Source organism: Sander vitreus, chromosome 9 (genome assembly GCF_031162955.1).
Source record: "Sander vitreus isolate 19-12246 chromosome 9, sanVit1, whole genome shotgun sequence".
NCBI classification, from domain to species: Eukaryota; Metazoa; Chordata; class Actinopteri; order Perciformes; family Percidae; genus Sander; species Sander vitreus.
This window is the reverse complement of record NC_135863.1, coordinates 22688081-22708753: the sequence shown is the minus strand read 5'-3', so window position 1 is coordinate 22708753 and position 20673 is coordinate 22688081. Positions and strand designations below refer to the sequence as shown.

Sequence of the window (20673 nt, the reverse complement as noted above, 5' to 3'; positions counted from 1 at the left end):
TGTAAGACACCCCTGCACATAGGAAAAAAGAGAGGGAGAGGAGAGACGAGAGAGAAGGGGGGGGGAGGCAGAAAAAAAAATCTTCACATTCTGTGGATTCCTGGGAGAGTGCCAAAGTCCCAGAATTCCACATGCCACACATAAGGTTTCAATTAAGGCTGAATCCAACGCTCAATCAGAAAGCTTTCTTCCTCCTGAAAAGAGCCTTTCTTTTGACAGTTAGAGGCTGAAGCAAACATAATTCAAGGTAACGTTTGTGCTGCTGTCCTCTTGACTCATTTCCCTGTCATTTTATAACAGATTTATAGAACTGAAAGTGTTTGTTGGTACTGTGTTACACACAACAAATCATACTGTAGATGTGATGATCATATGAATAAAATACGGATCTTTAAATGTGCTAGAAATACCTAAGAAGCAACTTTTTTAATGAAACTCAGTGGCCCTAACACTGCAGTTTGTCACAGTCTTAATAGTCAAACCAGAGCCATGAAAAGTGAGTCAAGTGTCAGAGAGAGGTTGTCCTCTACTGACGTCATGAAGTGTGTGTTTCGCTGCTGATGTGGCCTGAACCGTTTGACTGGACCAAAGAAATTAAACATTTATTTGGAAATGCGAAGGTTTCATTCAAAGACACTGTGACTTTAGGTTTGTGACTTTTCTTGTTTCTTGCAAAGTGTTTCCAGAGGAAAAAGCCATATTATCCTGCATTGTTTAATGACTGGAAGGAATTTATTGGAATTTAAGGATTTTATTGCTTATTTGAATAGCTGCTACACATATTTAGGCATGCTAGCCTTCTAGGGATGGCAATGTTGGTCTGTGGGTCCACCACTTTGGTCCAGACTGAAATATCTCAACAACTAATGAATGGATTGTCTTAACATTTTAAATGTGTACAGACATTCAAGGTCCCCAGAGGATGAAGCCTTCTGACTTTGGTGACCCCTTCACTTTCCTCTGGCGTCTGAGGTTGACACTTATCGTTTAGAGTGAAATGTCTCGCTGGATGGATTGCCTGTAATTTGGCACGCATTCATGTTCCTCTCAGGATGAATTGTGATAACCCTGGTCATACATTTTAATTTGTGCAAATACCTGCACTTTGTTAAGTGCTAATAGGCAAATGTGATGCTATGTTATGTCACGATAACACACTAAACTAAGATGGTGAACATGGTAAGCATTGTACTGCTAAACATTAGCATGTTAGCATTGTCACTGTGATATGTTGCCATGCTACCGATGGCATTTAGGTGAAAGCACTGTGCCAAAGTACGCTAGTCTCATTAGACATTAAACAGAAGATCTCTATAGTGGAACTTTCACAGTAGACTAAATCCATAAAAAGATCCATAAGCAGACTAGGCCAGAGTAAGTGTTTTTTCTTTCTGCAAAAGTACCCATACTGCAGTTATTTCACATCATAATGCAGTTATGGAGCTGGAGAGTAAGAAAGAAAATGAGTCAGAAAGGAGTCACAAAGAATATTTCCTAGCTCCTAACTGCAGCAGCGTTGCATGCTCTGGCCTATCTTAAACATAAGCCATGTGCTGGAAACTCTGATTTAGGATACCAGCAGCAGCTATAATGCAAAAAACAGCCTGCAGACACATGCAAGGCAAGTGATACACACACATTCACATATTGCTTGCTGATTTGTCAGAAAACGTAGCCTACCGATCACAGAATGTATGGTACCGATGCTTAATTATTTTTTTTTAAGATACATTTTTTTTCGTATTTTAAACATACAGAACAGACAAACACACTTGAACAAGAACAACCACCCGCTCCCATCCTCCGCGGCCTCGAGGAAAAGAAAAGAAAAAACGAAACAAACAAAAACAGAAATCACACCTTGCCTAGTTGTTCTCCTCTACCTCTTGTGATGCTGAGGTCATTAGGACTGATACTTGTGCTGCTGCGTTTTTCCATAGGTCTATAGTTGATGATTTGGCTTTGTTAATCCTTGCTGTAGAGAGCTCAAGCATAACTATGTCTAGAAAATATGCCAACCACTGTTTTATACAAAGGGAGTAGGGGGAAGCCAGCGTCGAGCTATAATTTTCTTGGTCGCGGTTGAGCCAGCTAGCCAAATTTTCCTCTGTCTCCCAAGCAGATGTAATTTAGAGTCGTCATTAAGTAACAAAACAATCAGGTCAGTAAGAAGTCAACATCCTATCACATCAGATATTATCGATATTGTTTTATTCCAGAACTCATGCACCTGTTCACACTCCCAGACCATGTGCAGGAAAGTTCCAGTTTGTTCAGGTTGGCAGAACGTGCAATAGGGAGTAGGAATAACTTTAGAGACGTATCTCTTCTGAGGCATCCAATACGTCCTATGGCATATGCTGAAGTGGATCTGCTGGTGATTTGGGTTCTTGGAACAGTGGGAAATGTTGTCCCAAACTGTCTCCCAATTAATTACGTTCCCCTCCGAGCTCAGCTCTCGCTCCCATTTCTTTACTATTGGGAGTTCGCCTACGGATACTTGCATCAGTTTAGCATAAATCCTGGACACTAATCCTCTCACAGGAGAATCAACAAGCCATTTAATGATTGGGTGCATCTCAAGACTGTTTCCCCATGGTACTCCATAACATTTTAGGGCTGATCTTAAGCGAAGATAAAGGAAGAAGGATGTCCTAGTGATCGCAAAGCTAGCTCTCAGGTCCTCAAAACGCAACATACCTTCCCCATTGAATAACTGGGTTAGAGTATAAATACCTCTGTCACTCCACTGGTTACAAACAAAAGGTTTGTTATCAGACATTAAGTGTATGTTGTGCCAAATTGGGGTGTTCAAATGCAAATGAGATCGCAAATAGCATGGGAGAGAGCGGGCACCCCTGTCTCGAGCCCCGCGCGATGGGGAATGGCTGTCCATTGGTTGAGACTATGGCCGTGGGATTCGCATATAAACATCGTACCATGTCAATGAATTTGGCTCCCAAACCAAGCCTCTCCATTACTTGCCACAAGTAGTTTCACTCTAGGCGGTCAAAAACCTTTTCCACGTCCAGTGATAAAACTGCTGCCGTTGTTGGAAGGTTTTTGGCTTCTTCTATTACATGGAGTAATCTGCGTATATTGTCTGCAGCTTGACGCTTTGGTATAAACCCTGACTGGTCGGGGTAGACTAGCTTCTCAATTAAGCGTTCTAGGCGTAGTGCCAAGACTTTGGAATAAGGCTTAATATCAGTCCCAATGAGGCTGATGGGCCTGTAGTTCGAGCACTCCGTAGGATCTTTGCCCTTTTTGTGTATGACCGAAATTAGCGCAGTGTTGGTTTGTTGATGAAAAGTGCCCTTCTCAATGGCCGAGGTTAAAGTTTGTAAAATGATAGGTCCTAGTGTGTCAAAGTACTGTAGTAAGAGTTCATGAAGAGAGATGGAATTCCATCGAACCCCAGTATTTTCCCTTTCTTAGCTGTTTTTAACACTGATTTGAGTTCCTCTGGGTCAACGTAATAGGTTGACCCAGTTCTTCTGCCTCCTCTGGGTCAAGAAGAGGCAGGTTTAGCTCTTTTAGGAACAAATTTGCTGCAAAGGAAGATGTGAAATCGCTAATAAATCCTTTAGTGGCTTGCCAGATGTACGCCGGGTCCGAAACTGAGTCAGTATTGATTGATATGAACTCCGCTACTTTGGCTCTAAACTCTGTATCAAAACCCGGCTTTGGAGAAGGGAATTATTAAATTGCCACCTTCTAGATTCTTCTCCTAACATATCACAATGGAATGTGGTTATCAGCGCATTGTGATCAGACAGGATTGCTGGTTCTATTGCTATCGTGTGGAACTTTTCCTTAAGTTCACTGGAGCACAAAAAATAATCAATGCAGGAGTGGGTGAGGTGACGTGTGAAAAAAAGGTGTAATCCTTGCTAGTAGGATTGTGCATTCTCCATATATCTGTAAGATAGTGGGATTCCACGACTGCATTGAACATGTCCGATATGTGTTTTTGGGCTTTCGTGTGGTTGACCCCTGATCTGTCCTGATTTAAATCTAGTACCACATTCATGTCTCCCCCTATAATAAATGAATATTCATTGAGAGAGAGCAATTCATTGGTTAGGTGTGGGAAAAAGCTTTCATCATATGTAGCCGGTGCGTATACTGAAACGAAAGCTATTTTCCTACTCCTTATCGTAACTGCCTGAAGAGTCTTTACTACTTTTGTCTATGGTGAGTGCGCATCTCCGTGACAGCAATACGATGGAGCCCTTGGTTTTGGTGTCGTCACTAGATGAAGCAGCAACTTTGAAATATTTATTTGGTAGACAATTTACATCTCTTTTACATAAATGTGATTCTTGAATAAGCGCCACGTCTATGTTCTTCCTTCTTAAATAGTCCAGGAATTTAGCTCATTTGATCGTTTAGCGCCCTGATGTTAACAGAAAGGATTGAAAAAAAAGTAGTAGTACCCTACTGGAATTCACTGATAAATTTGTAGCAAAGGGTGAACTGTTAGATCTAAGCACAATGTGGTGAAAACACAAAAAAATAAAATAAATCCCCTAGCCTTACGAGACCGCAGACCCCCTTCCCTCTCTGTAAGATACGTGGCCGCATCAAACAAAGTTCACACAAAAACTCCAGCTCAAAACTGATGCTTAATTTTTAAAGTGCAAGTGTTTCTACCATAGAAATAGAATGAGAGTAGAACCAAAGCCGGTCTACGGAAAGTCGTTCCACTCCCTATTCAGCCCCATTGTACCTACTTTGGTTGCAGTTCCACCAGAGTTCCACTGGGGGTGATCGCTGTCCAGTGCTAAATGAATGGGACTCTATGGAGCTAGACGGCTAAATGTGTCTCTTTCGCCTCAATGTCGTTGAGAAATCTCAGATTTGATTGTAGTTTTTGCAAGTTCAACAAGGATTATAGGTCAAAAGTTGAATGAACGAATACTTATGTCCTTTCGATTTCTTACAGGTTGAGTCGTTGTTGCCCATAACACGCTAGCATTCTGCTAATGAATGCTGATTGGTCAATGAAGGACTGATTACGATCAGAGATCCCACTTGATGGCATCCAAAGCAGAACCAGAATGTCAGAGTGACTATTTCGGCGTGGTCTTTAAAACATTAGCAAACCTCTTTCTAGCACTTGTATTAACAGGGAGAGCCCTGGTACAGTGTGTATTTTCTTAGCCTCCCCTTTCAAATGCAACATTCAAATTACTAGACAAAAAATTATATCCTGAGAAAAGTGGATTTTGAGGGGTATAGCTCCATAGAGTCGCATTCATTCTGCACTGGCCTGTGAGCGCCCCCTATATGGAACTCTGGTGGAACTGCAACCAGTTCAGAAGCCGGAAGTAACGAGAGAGTGGAACTTCTTCCCTTATTAGAAATTCTTTTTTTTAAAGTGTTTTTTTATGATCTAAAAAGCCTTTTAAAATGTCAATGATATGAACACATATATGGCCAGAGATACTGCTTTACGGCAAGCTCTGAGTCGCTTCCTTTGTTCTCTCGAGGCATCAACAACACAGCTGACAGGTTAGGCTCTCCCTGTTAATACACGTGCTAGAAAGAGGTTTGCTAATGTTTTAAAGACCACGCCGAAATATTCACTTGACATTCTGGTTCTGCTTCAGATGCAGTCAAGCGGGATCTCTGATCGTAATCAGTTCTTCACTGACCAATCAGCATTCATTAGCAGAATGCTAGCGTGTTATGGGCAACAACGACTCAACCTGTAAGAAATCGAAAGGACACAAGTACTCGTTCATTCAAATTTTGACCTATAATCCATGTTGAACTTGCAAAAACTACAATCAAATCTGAGATTTCTCAACAACAATCAGGCGAAAGAGACACATTTAGCCGTCTAGCTCCATAGAGTCCCATTCATTTAGCACTGGACAGCGATCACCCCCAGTGGAACTCTGGTAGAACTGCAACCAAAAGTAGGTACAATGGGGCTGAATAGGGAGTGGAACGGCTTTCCGTAGACCGGCTTTGGTTTGACTGTGTTTTACTGTAGAGGATTCAAAACCGGGATGTAACAATCTGCAGCTGCCGTCAGAAAAACAACACAGACGGTGCGTTCAATGAAGCTGGTAAACTACACCCTCGTGGTGCATTTGAAGTTATTATAAATGTCCTTTTCCCATCTAGTGGTTGTTTTTGTCATTCAACAGCAATTTACTAGTGAAATAAGTTATTGTTATACATTATTATTAAATCATTTAATTTTGACCATATGGCCTTAGCAATAAACTGTTGTTTAGTACCCTTTTTTTTCTTTTCTTTTTTTACTTTATTAAAAAGTATCGGTTCAGGCACCGTTAATTATGTATGCAATTAATTTCGATTAATTAATCACAGAGTATGTAATTAATTAGATTACATTTTTTAATCAATTGACAGCCCTAGTTTCTTTATACACTTATTGACTTGCTCTTTTCTTACTCTTATTTTACCTTGAATTTGACTGTGAGCAACTGCAACTAAATAATTTCCCTGAGGGGATCAATAAAGTATTCTGATTCACACACACAAGATTTTCCAATTAGGAAATTACTTTAATAAAGATGATAGAAATCATAGCATCTCTTAAAGCTGAATATCTAATCTTCAATGATTACAAGGAGAAAAGAAGCAGATATTATAAATACCCCCCATAGCCCGTACCATGTAGCTCGATTACATGCTAGTAAGAAACATAATTCTGATCATTCCATCTCAGACCTATGTTGTATAAAAATCACCAGGTAAAATGAGTAGATGGTCATTTCCACCTATAGATCATCTATCAGTACATATAAAAATAAGTCTCATAAGCAAAATAAATAGATGCACCTGAAGACTGCTTTATCCAATCAGTGTGACAGGGATTTCGTCCTTCATCTTATGCTATGTTCAAGTGCTCTTCAAAACAAATATTAACCAAGTATGACATCAAGATACAAAGCAGAGAAAACTTGCCGCTGAAAAGTAAACGATACACTTCATCTGGCTCGTACATTCATTCTGGAGACGACCCATTTCATGAACACATGCACGCAGCGTTTCTTATTGCACAGTGGTGACATCACAGTTTCCCGCCGCAAAGGTTAAGAGACAAAGGGAGCTTGGTCTTTGGATTGTCCCTCTATCGCTTCCTCTCCCCTTCATTGTCTAAACTCCATTCTTCACCAGCTCATGGACTCCGCTCCCGTCGATCATCAGGGTTGGATGAAACTCTCGTCCCTTCACCAGCTCTTCGAGACCCTTAACGTGGTAAACGACACCGTCAGGACATTCATCAGGACATTGTTAGTTGGTGGATTACAGATTATTTCAGGTCGACAACAGGAGCAGAAGAACATCTGGAGTTGTCGTTTGAATACAATAGGCCTCGCCTCCTTACCTCTCCCCCGTAGGACACCAGTGGAGAGATCTCACATTTGATTGGCAGGTCTGTGCCGTCCTTCAGGCTGCGTTGGAAAAGGAACGAATTCAGGGAGGATCAGAGGGAGGGGAAAATAAAAAAATGAAACCGAATGAGTGATTGTCTCATAAAAAGACACAGGGACTGTAGTTTGCGAGAAGCAGCTGTCCATCCTTGACACAGCTGTTCTGCGGCTTGTGATTAGAGTTCAAAAGCAGAGAACTAGAGTTTCATCATTCCCAAACATGACCAGTGATTAGCCCTCTGACCCGTAACAGACTTCCTCTAGAAGAAAACAGATGAATGGCAGGTAGTGGGGTTGTATATCCTCCCAAGTGCTTCTGAAAGAAGCTGGGGGAACTTGCCACCACATTCCCATCGCTCAACTTGTTTATTTCTAGGTAATCATTACAGACAATCACTAATCACATATCAGGTGTTTTCTAAGCAGCTACCCACACAGCCGTATCATTAGAAAGATGGAGAAGTTGAATGATTGCGGGGAAAAGCACACCCTTTAAGAGCCTGAATAACATTCACGGATGCCATGAATGTTATTGAAACACATGCTCATGTATCATTGTCTTGAAAGAAAAAAAAAAAAAAAGCAGGTGGATTTAAACTCAAAGGCTGGTGCGCAACCAATGAACGGCTCAGCTCGTCGTAACTATTTTACACAGAAATCAACAGCTTACTCATCTATTGCAGAGTTGTCACTGTTTGCCAGAAAGTGTGACAGGTGCCCATTACCCAGCATGCAATACAATATGAATATTAGTAGCAACCATCTGAGGGGAAAATGATCTGTCAGCAGGTCATTACGACTGTACGTCATCTGACCAGGACGCTAAGAGCACTGCGTCTTCAGGCGTCTAAACTGATCCTCGCTGTCATTTCTTTCATCACAACTGACTGTAAAGAGACAGAAAAGTGGCTGCCGCCTGGCATGTGTACGCTCAGATTGCTCTTTTCAGTGGTAATGAAGGAAAGGGGATCAGAAGTAATGTTATATAGTGTTAACACGTCCGCGCGAGCGGAAAGAAAGCCAAAACCCCATCACCATGCACTCGGTACTGCAGGGGGATAATAATTACTTTCTGTTGCCATCATCTGTGACACTGCCTGCTGCTCCGTCTCTGGAAACATTGAACAGGACACACAGGAGCAAGACCAAGCATGAGAGAAGGGGAAGTGAGAGTGTGATGTTAAAAGAATATTATGTATGTAACACAAACAAACAAAAAAGCCAATGCATATAGTTTGTACACAAAGTGTAGGGGAGGTGGGATAACCATAAAGAAGCCGTTTCTGTGTTCATGCCAAACATAATGCGTGTGTGTGTTCTGTGTCTTGTGAGGTGACATGGCATGACATGCATGACGCTGTGTGTTAGCCGGCTGGCTGTGGTCACCTGGGTATGGCGGGCACATGTCTGCCGTTCTCATCGATAAAGTGGGCCCCAGCGTTCAGCACCCAGCGGTGATGGAGGGACATGAGGGCGTGTCTGGCTGTGGTGGGCGTGTCCTTTGCGTCCTGACTGTCTGCGTTTTTCAGCGGGGAGAACTCGTCCTCCCGCAGCACCTCGTACACAACAAATGTCCTGTAGGGCACACACACAGCAGCACATCAGCACACAGGCAAACGCAGCGAAGGGTGGACAATGGTACGACAAGCTATTATACAATACCCAGCCTTCAGAAATGGAAAACTGGACACTGCATTACAAGATGGCACCCCATTCATTCCTATGAAAGTTGCACACTGGGCACACGCGGCTTAAAAGTTTTTCCGAATTTGGTCCTGCATTTTTGGTCCTGTATCATTTTACAGTCATTCGTGACACTCTGAAAACAGTGTCCTTTCATTTACAGCCTTTTTTGTAATAGGAGTCTTACTGGGCCAGTGTGCTTCATGTGATCCTACAATATTGAGTGTGTCTACTACGCCAAAATCACCTCACAGACCAGCGCTGTTGCTGGGGGCTTAATCCAAAATAATCAGATAATGAGGCCAAGTGCCTGAGTCAAAAATGATGCATTACATAGTAAAAGCAAATGGAATTATCATTATCGACATTATCAACACTTGGCAGATGAACAGCAACCGTACATAATATATGGAACATGTGGCCACACAGCAGACTTCTGTTTGGCCAATTAGATTGGCCAATTAGATTGGCCAAACAGTACTGAGAAAGAACAGAAATTAAAATAAAAATCCGGTTGCAAAGTGAGTCAGCCCATCTGGATTCTGCTAAAGCTGCCAGTCTGCCAATCCGGGCACAACTGTAATCCACCTCCTCAGCAACACAGAAAACCATTTCTCCTCCTTTTTACTTCGAAGACAACGAACAAACCTCGAAGGAAGCTGGAAATGTCTGCAGTGTTTTTCCATCAGTCAGTCAGTCATTACAGGAATCCTTTCATTAGATGTATAGTTCTAATAGTAGTGACGTGACTCAAAGCTGATGTAATGCAGCACTGGAGGAGGTGAAATGAGTGAACAGCTCATAAACCTCCTCCTGCAGAGAGCTTGGCAGGTTCAGTCTGCTGGACCAGACCTTGGAGCAATGGCAGGTCTGGGGCTGGTGGATAGGGATCGGGACAGGGGGGGGAAAGGGGGTTGGTTTATGCATGGAAGGACAGATCAAGGACCAGTCAAACCCAGAGCCCAAAGGCCTGCCAGAAGAACATAATGCAATCCAGCCACCTCTCAAAAGGAGCATAAGATATTCATTGTATTTGGAGTACTTTAAGGCCTTTTAGTTTAAGGTGAGAAGCTGTCACACACTATGTGCCCTCTATGGAAAAAAAACACACTGTAACTCACTTGGCGAACTGGAAGATGTCAAAGACGAATTTTTCCATTTTAATCCCATTTGGTTTGTCTGGTTTGATTAGTTGACCCTCCGCATTCACATATGGGATCTTCTTCTGGGCCACGTGGTGCTGCAGCTTTGGCTCGTACTTCCTGATGTATAAACAGAGAAAAGAAGCTGATTTGTTGCAGCACATTTACTGTATAATGGTGTGGCGCTGCTGTTCTTGCAACAAGAAACCACAACTACTGAAAAACTAATGAATTCATTTTGACAGAGAAGAGCACAAACTGCATGAAAGCCAAAAGAAGTGTGTGTGTATTTTCACTGTGCATTAGTCTTACTGTACTACGTCTCTGAGGAAGGAAAAGCTGAAGAAGTGATTGGCCACGTTTCCTGCGTTGAACATTAGTCGGCCGTCAGCGCTGCGCTTCTCAGCTGTTGCCAGGGTGATCTCGCTATACTCCACCACCTGATAACGCCCATCCACCTTGCAGACCACACCCACGGCCTCTGTTGGATTGGTTTTCTCCACCACCTGGAAACAATGATACAGGAAGACTTTTTTTTGGCAAATTGCTGACCTGAACACTGTACAACTGAGCTATTAACACATTAGATCCACATGTCAGTCAATGTAATGGTGCAATATGCTGGAGATTAGCAGATGAAGCTCTACCAAGTATGTATTTTACACATAAAAAAATACACAACAAAATGAGACAAAAACGTTCCCTGATGTCCCCCCTTTCATCACATCTTCTGTAATAGTGGCAGAGATGATGAGAACAAAATAGCTGTTGCTTAAGCAAAATACCAAACAGCCACAGGTGGCTGACATAGTTTCAAACTGTCATAACCGCTCACAAATAAAAAAATTCACTAAAATGGGACTTGTGAAATTGCTCTTTAAAAAAAAAAAGAAAATGTAGAGCAGAGGTAGGAGTAAAAATGAACCAACAGTTTAGGTAAGTTTAACATATAACTAAGACTTACAGATCAGCTGTTCTTAAGTGTATTCCACTTTATACAGCCAGCAAGTTAGAGTCTGCACCGAATGAAAAAAAAAAAAAAAACCTCTCCCCATCTGCTTCTTCCTAATGACAGAGTGGAGGCCTGATGAGGGTTGGTGAACGGGGTGGAGTGAGGGGGTAGGGGCGGTGGTGGTGAAGCCACATCAACTGTAGTGGAGCTTAGTAATTTATGATGGGAGGGTGGGACTCTGTTCTGATCTGATCTGATCCTTCCATCTCCCTCCACCGCATAAGAGCGGAGCTCTGGAAGTTCCACACAGTTAAATATTCAAATCTATTCTGTTAGCTGGAAAATACACATAGTACGATTTAAAAAGATTTCACTGTGGCACTGCTAATAAAGTGCCTAGACACAGTCAGTCTCAGTAAGGTAACAAGAACAACACCTAACAAACATGACCTCATTTATATGTGATTTTGAAGAAGTGGAAGCAAAACTGTGTTCGAATGAACTGAGAAGACAAGAAAACGTGTATTTGATGAAGTTGCTATGGCATGAAACATTTTTTCTGAATCTAATTAGGGAGGACCTGGCAGCAATAGTTAGTCACAAATGTATGAATAACTCTAAGATCACATCCTATTGCCCAGGCAGGAGATCTTGGACCTCATCATCACCATTACTCGACAATTTAAGTATCAGTCACCGAAATTTGGATCTCACAACGGTGGCAACAGGAGTCCCAACTGATGTCAACGAGCAATCAATGATCCACCAGCCAACAGGTCACTTTCAGCTTCACTCAGCACAAATTGTTTTTGCAATATTGACTGCATTTTCCCTCCATTTTCTATGAATTGTGATGGGCCAAGTTCCCCCTCACACTCAGGGCATTTTCACTGATACTGTAGATCAGGAAACAATGTCGCATTTCACCTTCCAGCTGCTACTTTTCACCTAACAGCAGAGAGCTTCAGTAGGACAGCATGTCATGCCCTCCCAGATCTCAACCACTCAGCACAGATAAGAATACAAAGATGTATAACCAGTAAATATCTACGGTCAAACCGTTTCGATGTTGTCGTTCATTGTCTGGCTCCCTGAGCTTTTAGTTGTCCTTTAGGAATCCGACAAGGTATAGAGTGCAACAATACTTCTGTTTATTGTGTCTTTTACATATCTTTTCCTGTCTGTCTGTTCCAAAGGTTAGAACTGAACTGGGGGAAAAGGTGTTTAAGTTTGCTGCTCCCTCTACCAGAAATCCATGAAACTTACTGAGCTGGTCTCATTGGTCGCTTTTAAGAGGATGTTGATTGACTTGGAGGCAGCTACATCTGGCTGCAGATGTTTTGCCTGATGCGTTTACGATTCTGGTTGACTTTGAGGGATCTGCTGTTTCAGTTTTATGTTTTTAGTGTTTTTGTGTATTTTGTGTTTGCATGTACTGTATGTGTGGTTGTACTGCTGCCTGTCTTGGCCAGGACTCTCTTGAAAAAGAGATTTTTAATCTCAAAGAGTCTCTTCCTGGTTAAATAAAAAGGTAAAATAAATCAAAATGAAAAAAACAAAATAAATTATATATATATATATATATATATATACACACACACACACACACACACACACACATACACACACACACACATACATATACATACACAGTGTTTATATTTTATTATTGTCTCATCTCTTCTGTTTGCTTTTTTCCAATTGTGCCCTAAGAACAACAGATGTACATTTGGATATTAGCTATCTATATAATGTAATGTGTTTTTTTTTTTTTATTGTTTTTCTTGATTAATAAATGTGTAAGAGCGGTCAAGTCACTGTAACAGCATATTCTTCCTAAACGCATGTCAAACTGATGGACCTGTTCTGTGAGCACATCCAACTATTTATTCCATGTACTGATACAGATACGTGGGCTGTACTAATGCTCATTACTAACCAAACAAAAATAAAAGGATTATGAAACAAAACGAAAAAAAGTTATAATGAACCATGAATATGGTTTATCCACTATTGGAAAAAAAGTTAAACTGTTGTACCCTATAAAGCTTTTTCCCTTCACAAAATAAAAATACACTGTCCAAAGAAACCGTTTCGGAAAAAGTGGCGTCTCCACATCACACTCTCATGTTATCTGAGACCAATGATGAAAAGTAAAGGACGATTCCGGGTTTAACCCTCAAATTTCCTAGAAAGCTGTAATGGATTTAATGCTCAAGAAGACTTCAGGATGAGACAAAGTGGCCTATATCGCCACTCAGTGGTGAGTTGTGGAAGGTGCAGCTGTCTACAAACTGATGGTTAAACAATTGTGACAACAAACTGACCACACCTTAAAGTACAACACACTCGACATCCGTCACCCTTTAGGATCTCTTGGAATTAAAAAAAAAATAAAAAAGGCTGACTGGTGGCCAGTTAGCTCAGTTGGTAGAGTAGGCACACATATATAGAGGTTTATTCCTCGATGCAGAAGGTCCAGAGTTCGAGTCCGATCAGTGACGATTTTCCTGCACTTCTTCCCCCTCTCTCCCCCCCCCCCTTTCTTGTCTGAGCTGTCCTATCATTAAAGGCAGAAATGCCCATAAAAAAAAATCTTTTAAAAAATTTTAATTTAAAAAAAAGGCTGACTGATTGCACTGGATCACATTTAGCTCTTATGGCTTGACGTATGGCTGACATGGTTTGTTCTCACACACCTAAATATTTGTATAACTAATATGGAGCTTTCTTCACCCTATTCATTGTAATGATGTATGCATGCATCCTAACCATGTTATCATTACTTCCTGGTCTGATAAAAGGTGGGTTTACTGAGCGTATCAGTGTTGCAGGTGCAAAATAGTGAGGGATCATTGGATCAATCAACTTGATGACAGGAATATATAAGCTTCACCTGCTGCTGCGTCAACCTTTGTTCATTTTTCTTCTCTTAAAATGTAGCATCGGACATAAGAGACATGCATTGTAATGCCTGGGTAGAACAAAATTAAAGACCATTAATATGCTATAAAAAAATAAAAATAAAAGGTGACACTTTAAGCAACATCATGATTCAGGTGTTGTGATCAAGATGGCTGATTGTTTAAAAGTAACACAACATTAAGAGCTTTAAAATAAAAAAAAGGCAGACTACAATCTTTGATGATAATAATAATACTAATAATAATAATAATAATAATAATACCCAGTTAGCATATTAAGACATATTTGAAATGTGCTTAGAAAGTGCTGCAGAGACCCTGAAGCATAAAAAGACAGGAATAGACAGAAAGAGCAGGAGGTGTGGCCAACCTTAGCTCCACAGTCCGCTCCCTTCTTCACACAGAAACCAATAAAAGAGGGGTCTGCCACTTTGACCAGGATGTTATCCACACAGTACACATGGACATTTTCAATTCCCCTCCGCTCCATGTCAGCCATGATGTCCTGGTTCCCCAGAGCTCTATAAAGACCCCCGTTCCCATCTGAAATACAGACAGAGAACACTCATTTGAAACACACAAATTCCACAAAACAACACTGTGACACTGTGAATGGAGCCAAAAGTCACAAATCCCGAGTGGGCTTACCAGGGGCCATGGAGAGCTTTCCTTTGCTCTCCAGGATGATCTTGCCTTGGTAGTCCATGGCTGGTAGCATGCCCTGCTGGAAGAAGATGATGTTGTTCTTGTCCAAGCCAAAATAGTTATGTCGTGAGAAGTAGTCCTTGGTGAACTCCATTGTTCTTCCGCTGGTCATGATGTACCTGAAGGCAACACAGAAGGCTGATTCATGATTCATGCATTATTTGTTTTCCTCTGCATTTTAAATCATTTATACAACAAGTGTGAAACCAGTAGCTGAGGGAAGAGGGGATACATGCTTAGAAGTAAATACAAGTTATCTTTAAAAATCTTTTTAAATGCTGTAGAAAATGTCTTCAGTGCCTGTTCATAAAAACGACACAACAAAGCTGACGTCTCCCCAAACCAGAGACATACAGAGTTTAAGTATATGGCGGACAATCAAACTGTAACAACTTCCTTACAGAATCAGAACTGCTGAGGATTAGTGAATTATGCCATTTCTGACATAATCTTCAGTAACTGTTAATCCCCCACCTACAGTGTCATGTAGACTTTGTGCACCCCACCGCTTATATCCATCTTTAAAATTTCAAACTGTCCTTTGATCTGCTCCTCCTGCTCCTAATCCTTTTCCAGTAATACAACTTCCTTGACTTGTTTTCCTTTGAGGCAATGATTTGACCCAGTTAGTCAGGAGGCAAACACAACTACAACAAATGGTTGTAGTTCTCATTACAAATAGAGACATTTGGTAGCTTAGATCCTTCTTTTTTTTCTTCAAATAAAACAGCAATTTAACTGACAGACACACTAACTAAAATGTCTTAGTCACCTTTTTTCTAAACAACCTCCCAAAGCCAAACATTATATATCTTACCAGGGAATACGGCACTTGATTTTGTGCTTCTGCTCAGCCAGCTGTTGTAGCTTCAATATGCGCTCGCCCTGGATCTGAAAGAGGGTTTTGTGAGATGGCAGTCCCACGTCGTACATGCCTTTGGGGTAAGAGACCCCCAGTCTGGTTCCCTGGCCCCCAGCCAGCAGCAGGACCGCCACATTACTCTGAGAGATGCAGTGTAGACCTGAAGGAGCACACAGCAGAACAGTTCCTCATAAATAGTTAGCAAGAATATTTGTCTTATAAAGTGTATTCAAGATGGTGAAACACATGTAGGCGTACATGTTGATACACAATCTCGATACACCAGCCAATTTCAAATCTCTAATAATGGCCATAGTGCATTCTTATTGCCTTTGTAAGGCAGCTTATAGAACTAATAATAAACTTAACCAAAACAACGCTGAATAATATTAATAAAATATATTAAACCATCCCAACATTTTATGACTAGTCCTACAGGACTTTGCTGACATAATATATACGCCCTAAACTGTAATCTTATAACTCTACACGAGTCTTTGATTGCTTTATTATGGTTCAATGGTTTATCATGGTTACATTTTATCTTACAGTTACTGCTGCTACGTGCCTTGATATGCATAACGTTTTGTTCTTACAAGTGCCAAAAGACAAGGTTTATACCAGCCGACTGGGCGGGCCTGACACTAGACTTTGACTACTCTCCCAAATGCACATACAGTACACACACGCACGGTCCTGACAGAGTGACCTCATAAATGAGGGTCAAACAGCAAATCTATTTACGTCAGACACAAATCAAGACCAGATGTTCTCTGCTGCCCGCCTCCACTGTCATCATCCCCCAGCGGGAAAAAACTGCAAGGGAGATTGCGCAAAAGTCTAATGAACAACTAACTAACTCATATTTCAAATCTACGCAGGAGACTGCAACTGGGAGTAGTTTGTGAAGTTTATACAACCACACAGCGAGCAAGAGGGGAATTTCTGACGCTACACAATGTGGACTTCTTGATAAGCTATAAGATTTTATTAAAACACTGAAATGAAAACGCCCACTTCACCATCTCAACATCAAAGCATCTGATTTACCATGTGATGTTTTAATCCCCTTCAGTCAGACACCAGGAAATATTTCCTCTCCCTCACCTGTGGTGCACTGCTTTGGAAAGTAGCTTAACAACATGACTTAATTGCTAAGTGTCAGTCTCTCTGGAGGATTATTGTTCCTGTAGTAACTAGGCAATGTCTTAAAAATCTAATATGTTCACTCATACTATATGTATATGCCCTATGTATATGCTTGAGCCACTGTTGCCTGAGGAAGACCCGGTAGGGCCGAAACGTTGCAGCACAAAAAACGTATTTGCGTATCAGCAGAGTTCGGGCATCTCACTCTTTTCAGTTGTATCCAGCCCCTTTTTTGCTCTGCACCTCACCAGTGGGGATGTGCACATTACCACTACTGCTCTACACTCCTACTATATGACATTGTAATAAATAAATAATGATAAATAAATAGCATGTACACACATCAAATACAGGTGTAAACATTTGAGGGTTAAGGCAGAAGCTCCATGAATACAAGTTGTGGGGACAGAAACCGTTTTGATGAAGCTTACCTGCTACCTCCCAGTCTTTAAGACTCTCCCTGTCCCTAGTCACACTCCCAAGCACCTCCCGGGGCACCGGCTCCATGCGGCTGTCCATCTTTTCCTGTTTGCTGCAGGACGTCTCCATGGCCTTCTTGAAAAACCCGTTGATCTCCTGAAAGTCCATCCCCTGCAGGTCAAGTCTCAACTCGGCCTGCTCCTCAGGGCTCAGCTCTTTCCAAAACTGCAGGAGGTGAGACTGGCCGGCTTCGGCCAACATCTTGGCGAGTCCGCTGGCGTTAGGGTCCATGATGAACAGTGCTTTTGATTAACTCTGCCACACTGAAAACGCATATTAAAAAAAAAAAAAAATGGATGAATGCTTATTTTTGAGCAGAACGATACCTAGGTCATGTAATAGAGTTTACATTCTACAATACACACTTTTTTTTTTACTAAATCTGATTGTGTTTAGGCCAAGAAATACACAAGTTTACTCATAATGAAAGTAATTCCGACCAGAGTTACATACCTGGCACCTGACCATAATGTAGGAGAGACGTAACATTTTGTTCGGTTGATGGCCAGCAAAAACTTTTTTAGGTGGGTGGGGTTCTCTTGGGGACTCATGACCTTAGTATTTCTACAATCCTTCTGGCTGGTAACACCAGTGACAAAGCAACACCCAGCATGACACTAACGCGAAACTATAGACAAAGCCTTGGTAATGTAACTACTGGAATGTTTATTTACACTCTTTGTTTGACCCTACACACCCACAATGAGCAGCTTGCTGGACAAGGAAATAATCACACCACTCCTGGAAGGGAACTTTCAGCATTTGAATGGGATGCTGAAGGATACAGCAACATACATCATTTGCTACTTATAGTATTCATAATCACGTTACTTTCAAACTCTGTTTCCAGGAGGCTGTGTCAAGTCGTCAATAGGATGTTGAAGTTGAGGCTATTCTTATCAAAACACAGCAGGTGTGCCTCTTCACTCGTAGCAGAGGACATTTAGTATAAACATGGTTTAATGAAATAGGTTGCTGTTACTATGCTGTGCGCTTCACAATATGTGTGTTGCTATGCAAACTAGATTAATCAATGAATAGAGTGAGCCGCTGTCTGCAGCAGGAGTAGCACGCGAGTGACAGCGGCGCCAGACCCGAGCAGATACTAGCAGGCAGCTAACAGGCTAACGTTAACTGTGGAGCTAACAGTAAGCATAGCTCGATGAAAACATAAAAGACAATATGACTGAAATATTAAACTCTTACCTCTCACAAGTGCTCCTCTTGGGTTTAAGACCATTAATGCCAAACGTTGTGTGGCTTCTTGTATTCGTTAGGTCGTCTTCGGTCGCCTCCCACCCGGACTACACCTCCTGCTACGTCAAGTTTGACGTGGCACAAGCGCCGGCGACTTGTGCGTGCGGCCAGCAGCAGTGCTGCCTTCATGTGATCCTCGTAAATTTATTTATCCTCACATCAGAAAGAACTGTGTCCCTCCACACATCATGGATGTATTATAAGACCGCATACCAAGGAATTCTGGAAAGATTTGCTGCTTGTCAGAGAAGCTATACTATAATGTCAATATACAGAGGTGGAAAGTAACTTAGTACATTCACTCAAGAACGGTATGCTATCAAGTCTGCATTGAATTTAAAGTTATGTTGCAGTGTCTCACTCTGACTACTAGTCGGCAGTGAACGCTCGGGATTTTTTTTTTGCTTTTTATGCCTTTTTTATTCATACAAAATGCACAGCCATACATTCATAAGACATACAAAAATCCATTCCTAATATATCCACAGCAATTTGTAATTGGGCTTTATTTACAGTAGTATAATGCTTATTTAAATAGGCTAATTTAGTTTTAATTTGCCTATTTTTAAAGCATTGTCAAGTCCCTCGTGAGCTGTTACAGCTTTTGCTTTATTGCTAGCCACATTCAGACCAGGATCAGTGGTGATGGTGAGACATTTAAGAAAACAAAGTATTATAATAGGCCTACTATCTTTTTTTTCAAATGTAGCTGTAACTTTAATGCCAAAAGAAGTTTGCATGTTTCTCATATTAAAATCCATAATTAGTTCTTTTGTCTCCTGGAGTCTATAAGGACTATAAGTAACCTATTTTCACACGTTTTACACTGTTATATAAGTTGGCTGTGTGTAATGTCGGTGTCTAGTTGGCCAGCATGACAATGCATTATTTAACTGTACATGGCTTATTCATAATAAGATAATAATAATAATAATAATTCATAATACAGACAGTAGCATGTGGGCTCTGAAGGACCATGCAAAGCATTCTCGGCCAAGTTGCACTCTCATATACCTGTATTTTAATTTTAAAATAGTTACAAAATGTAAAAAGGTTCTAAATCTAACAGATAAGCAGTCTTTGATGTACAAAGCTTTAATAAGATCTACCATAGACTATGGATGTGTAGTTTATAGTTCAGCATGCAACACTTCTTTAAGAAAACTTGAGAGGATTCAATTCAAAGATATAACAGTTGCTTTGGGAGCTATAAAAACAACCCTTACATGTGCTTTATTAGTAGAATCAGAAGAATCTCCACTCAGTCTAAGGTATGTTAAATTGTCTCTAACATACTGGGTTAGGTTGTTGGGAAGTATTAATAATCCAGCAAGTTCAGTTCTTAATGATTGCTGGGAATATCAAACAAAATCAAAAGGGTTTGGTTGGAACATCAACAGTATAGCAGAACAATATGGAATTAAAGAACTGAAATGTAGTCCTTCTATGGTGCTATTCCCCCATGGATTCTTCCATCACCAGAGGTTAATAGTGAACTATTGGAAGGAAAGAGAGAGTATCCAAATTAACACATTTTTGCATAATATTGCCAGGGATATATAAAAACATCATTCTATGGATATGTTAAAATATATACAGATGGATCAAAAAATCTTCAAAATGGGCATTGCGGTATTGAGATATATATTCCAGAATTTAACAAAAGAGATTGATATAGTTGTGGCCGGGTTGGCTCAGTTGGTAGAGCAGGTGCACAACTGAGAGGAGAGGTTTATGCCTCGACACAGAGGTCCAGGACTCGAGTCCGACCTGTGACGATTTCATGCATGTCTTCCCCCTCTCTCTCTCAATCATAGACAGTATATAGCTCCCAGTGCGGAAGATCCGAGCTCCATGTTTGCTTTATGCGCTTTTGAGCACTCTCATTGGAATGTACGGGGCTTCCAGCCGAACACTGTATCCAGTGTCCATCTAATACATCCATGCTCTCTCCCCTTTCTCACCTAGCTGTCCTGTCAATTGAAGGTGGAAAAAGCCCGCCACACTCCTGTACAGTTGGTGGCGGTATAAGACAAAAGTAGTTATCTGCCAAAAGAAGAGGAAGAAGAAGAAGCAGTTTTCTGTCAGCTGACAGAATTTT

At 41.1% G+C, this 20673-nt stretch overlaps 1 protein-coding gene across 2 annotated transcripts; it reads right to left on the bottom strand.

Annotated features, from left to right (window-relative positions):
• Positions 1-6524: 6524 nt before the first annotated feature.
• uap1 (UDP-N-acetylglucosamine pyrophosphorylase 1) lies at positions 6525-18648 on the bottom strand. 2 transcript variants are annotated; one of them, XM_078259346.1, is made up of 11 exons: positions 18522-18648; positions 17267-17578; positions 15642-15846; positions 14768-14943; positions 14490-14662; positions 10556-10749; positions 10223-10363; positions 8805-8993; positions 8488-8529; positions 7373-7439; positions 6525-7233 (listed from the first exon to the last, which is right to left on the bottom strand). In XM_078259346.1, exons 2-11 carry the CDS (start codon positions 17544-17546, stop codon positions 7141-7143), a joined length of 1560 nt encoding a protein of 519 aa, XP_078115472.1. In that variant the 5' UTR covers positions 17547-17578; positions 18522-18648; the 3' UTR covers positions 6525-7140. The 2 variants fall into 2 exon arrangements, with proteins under 2 accessions (XP_078115472.1, XP_078115473.1); XM_078259347.1 differs by lacking the exon at positions 8488-8529.
• Between the last annotated feature and the right edge of the window lie 2025 nt (positions 18649-20673).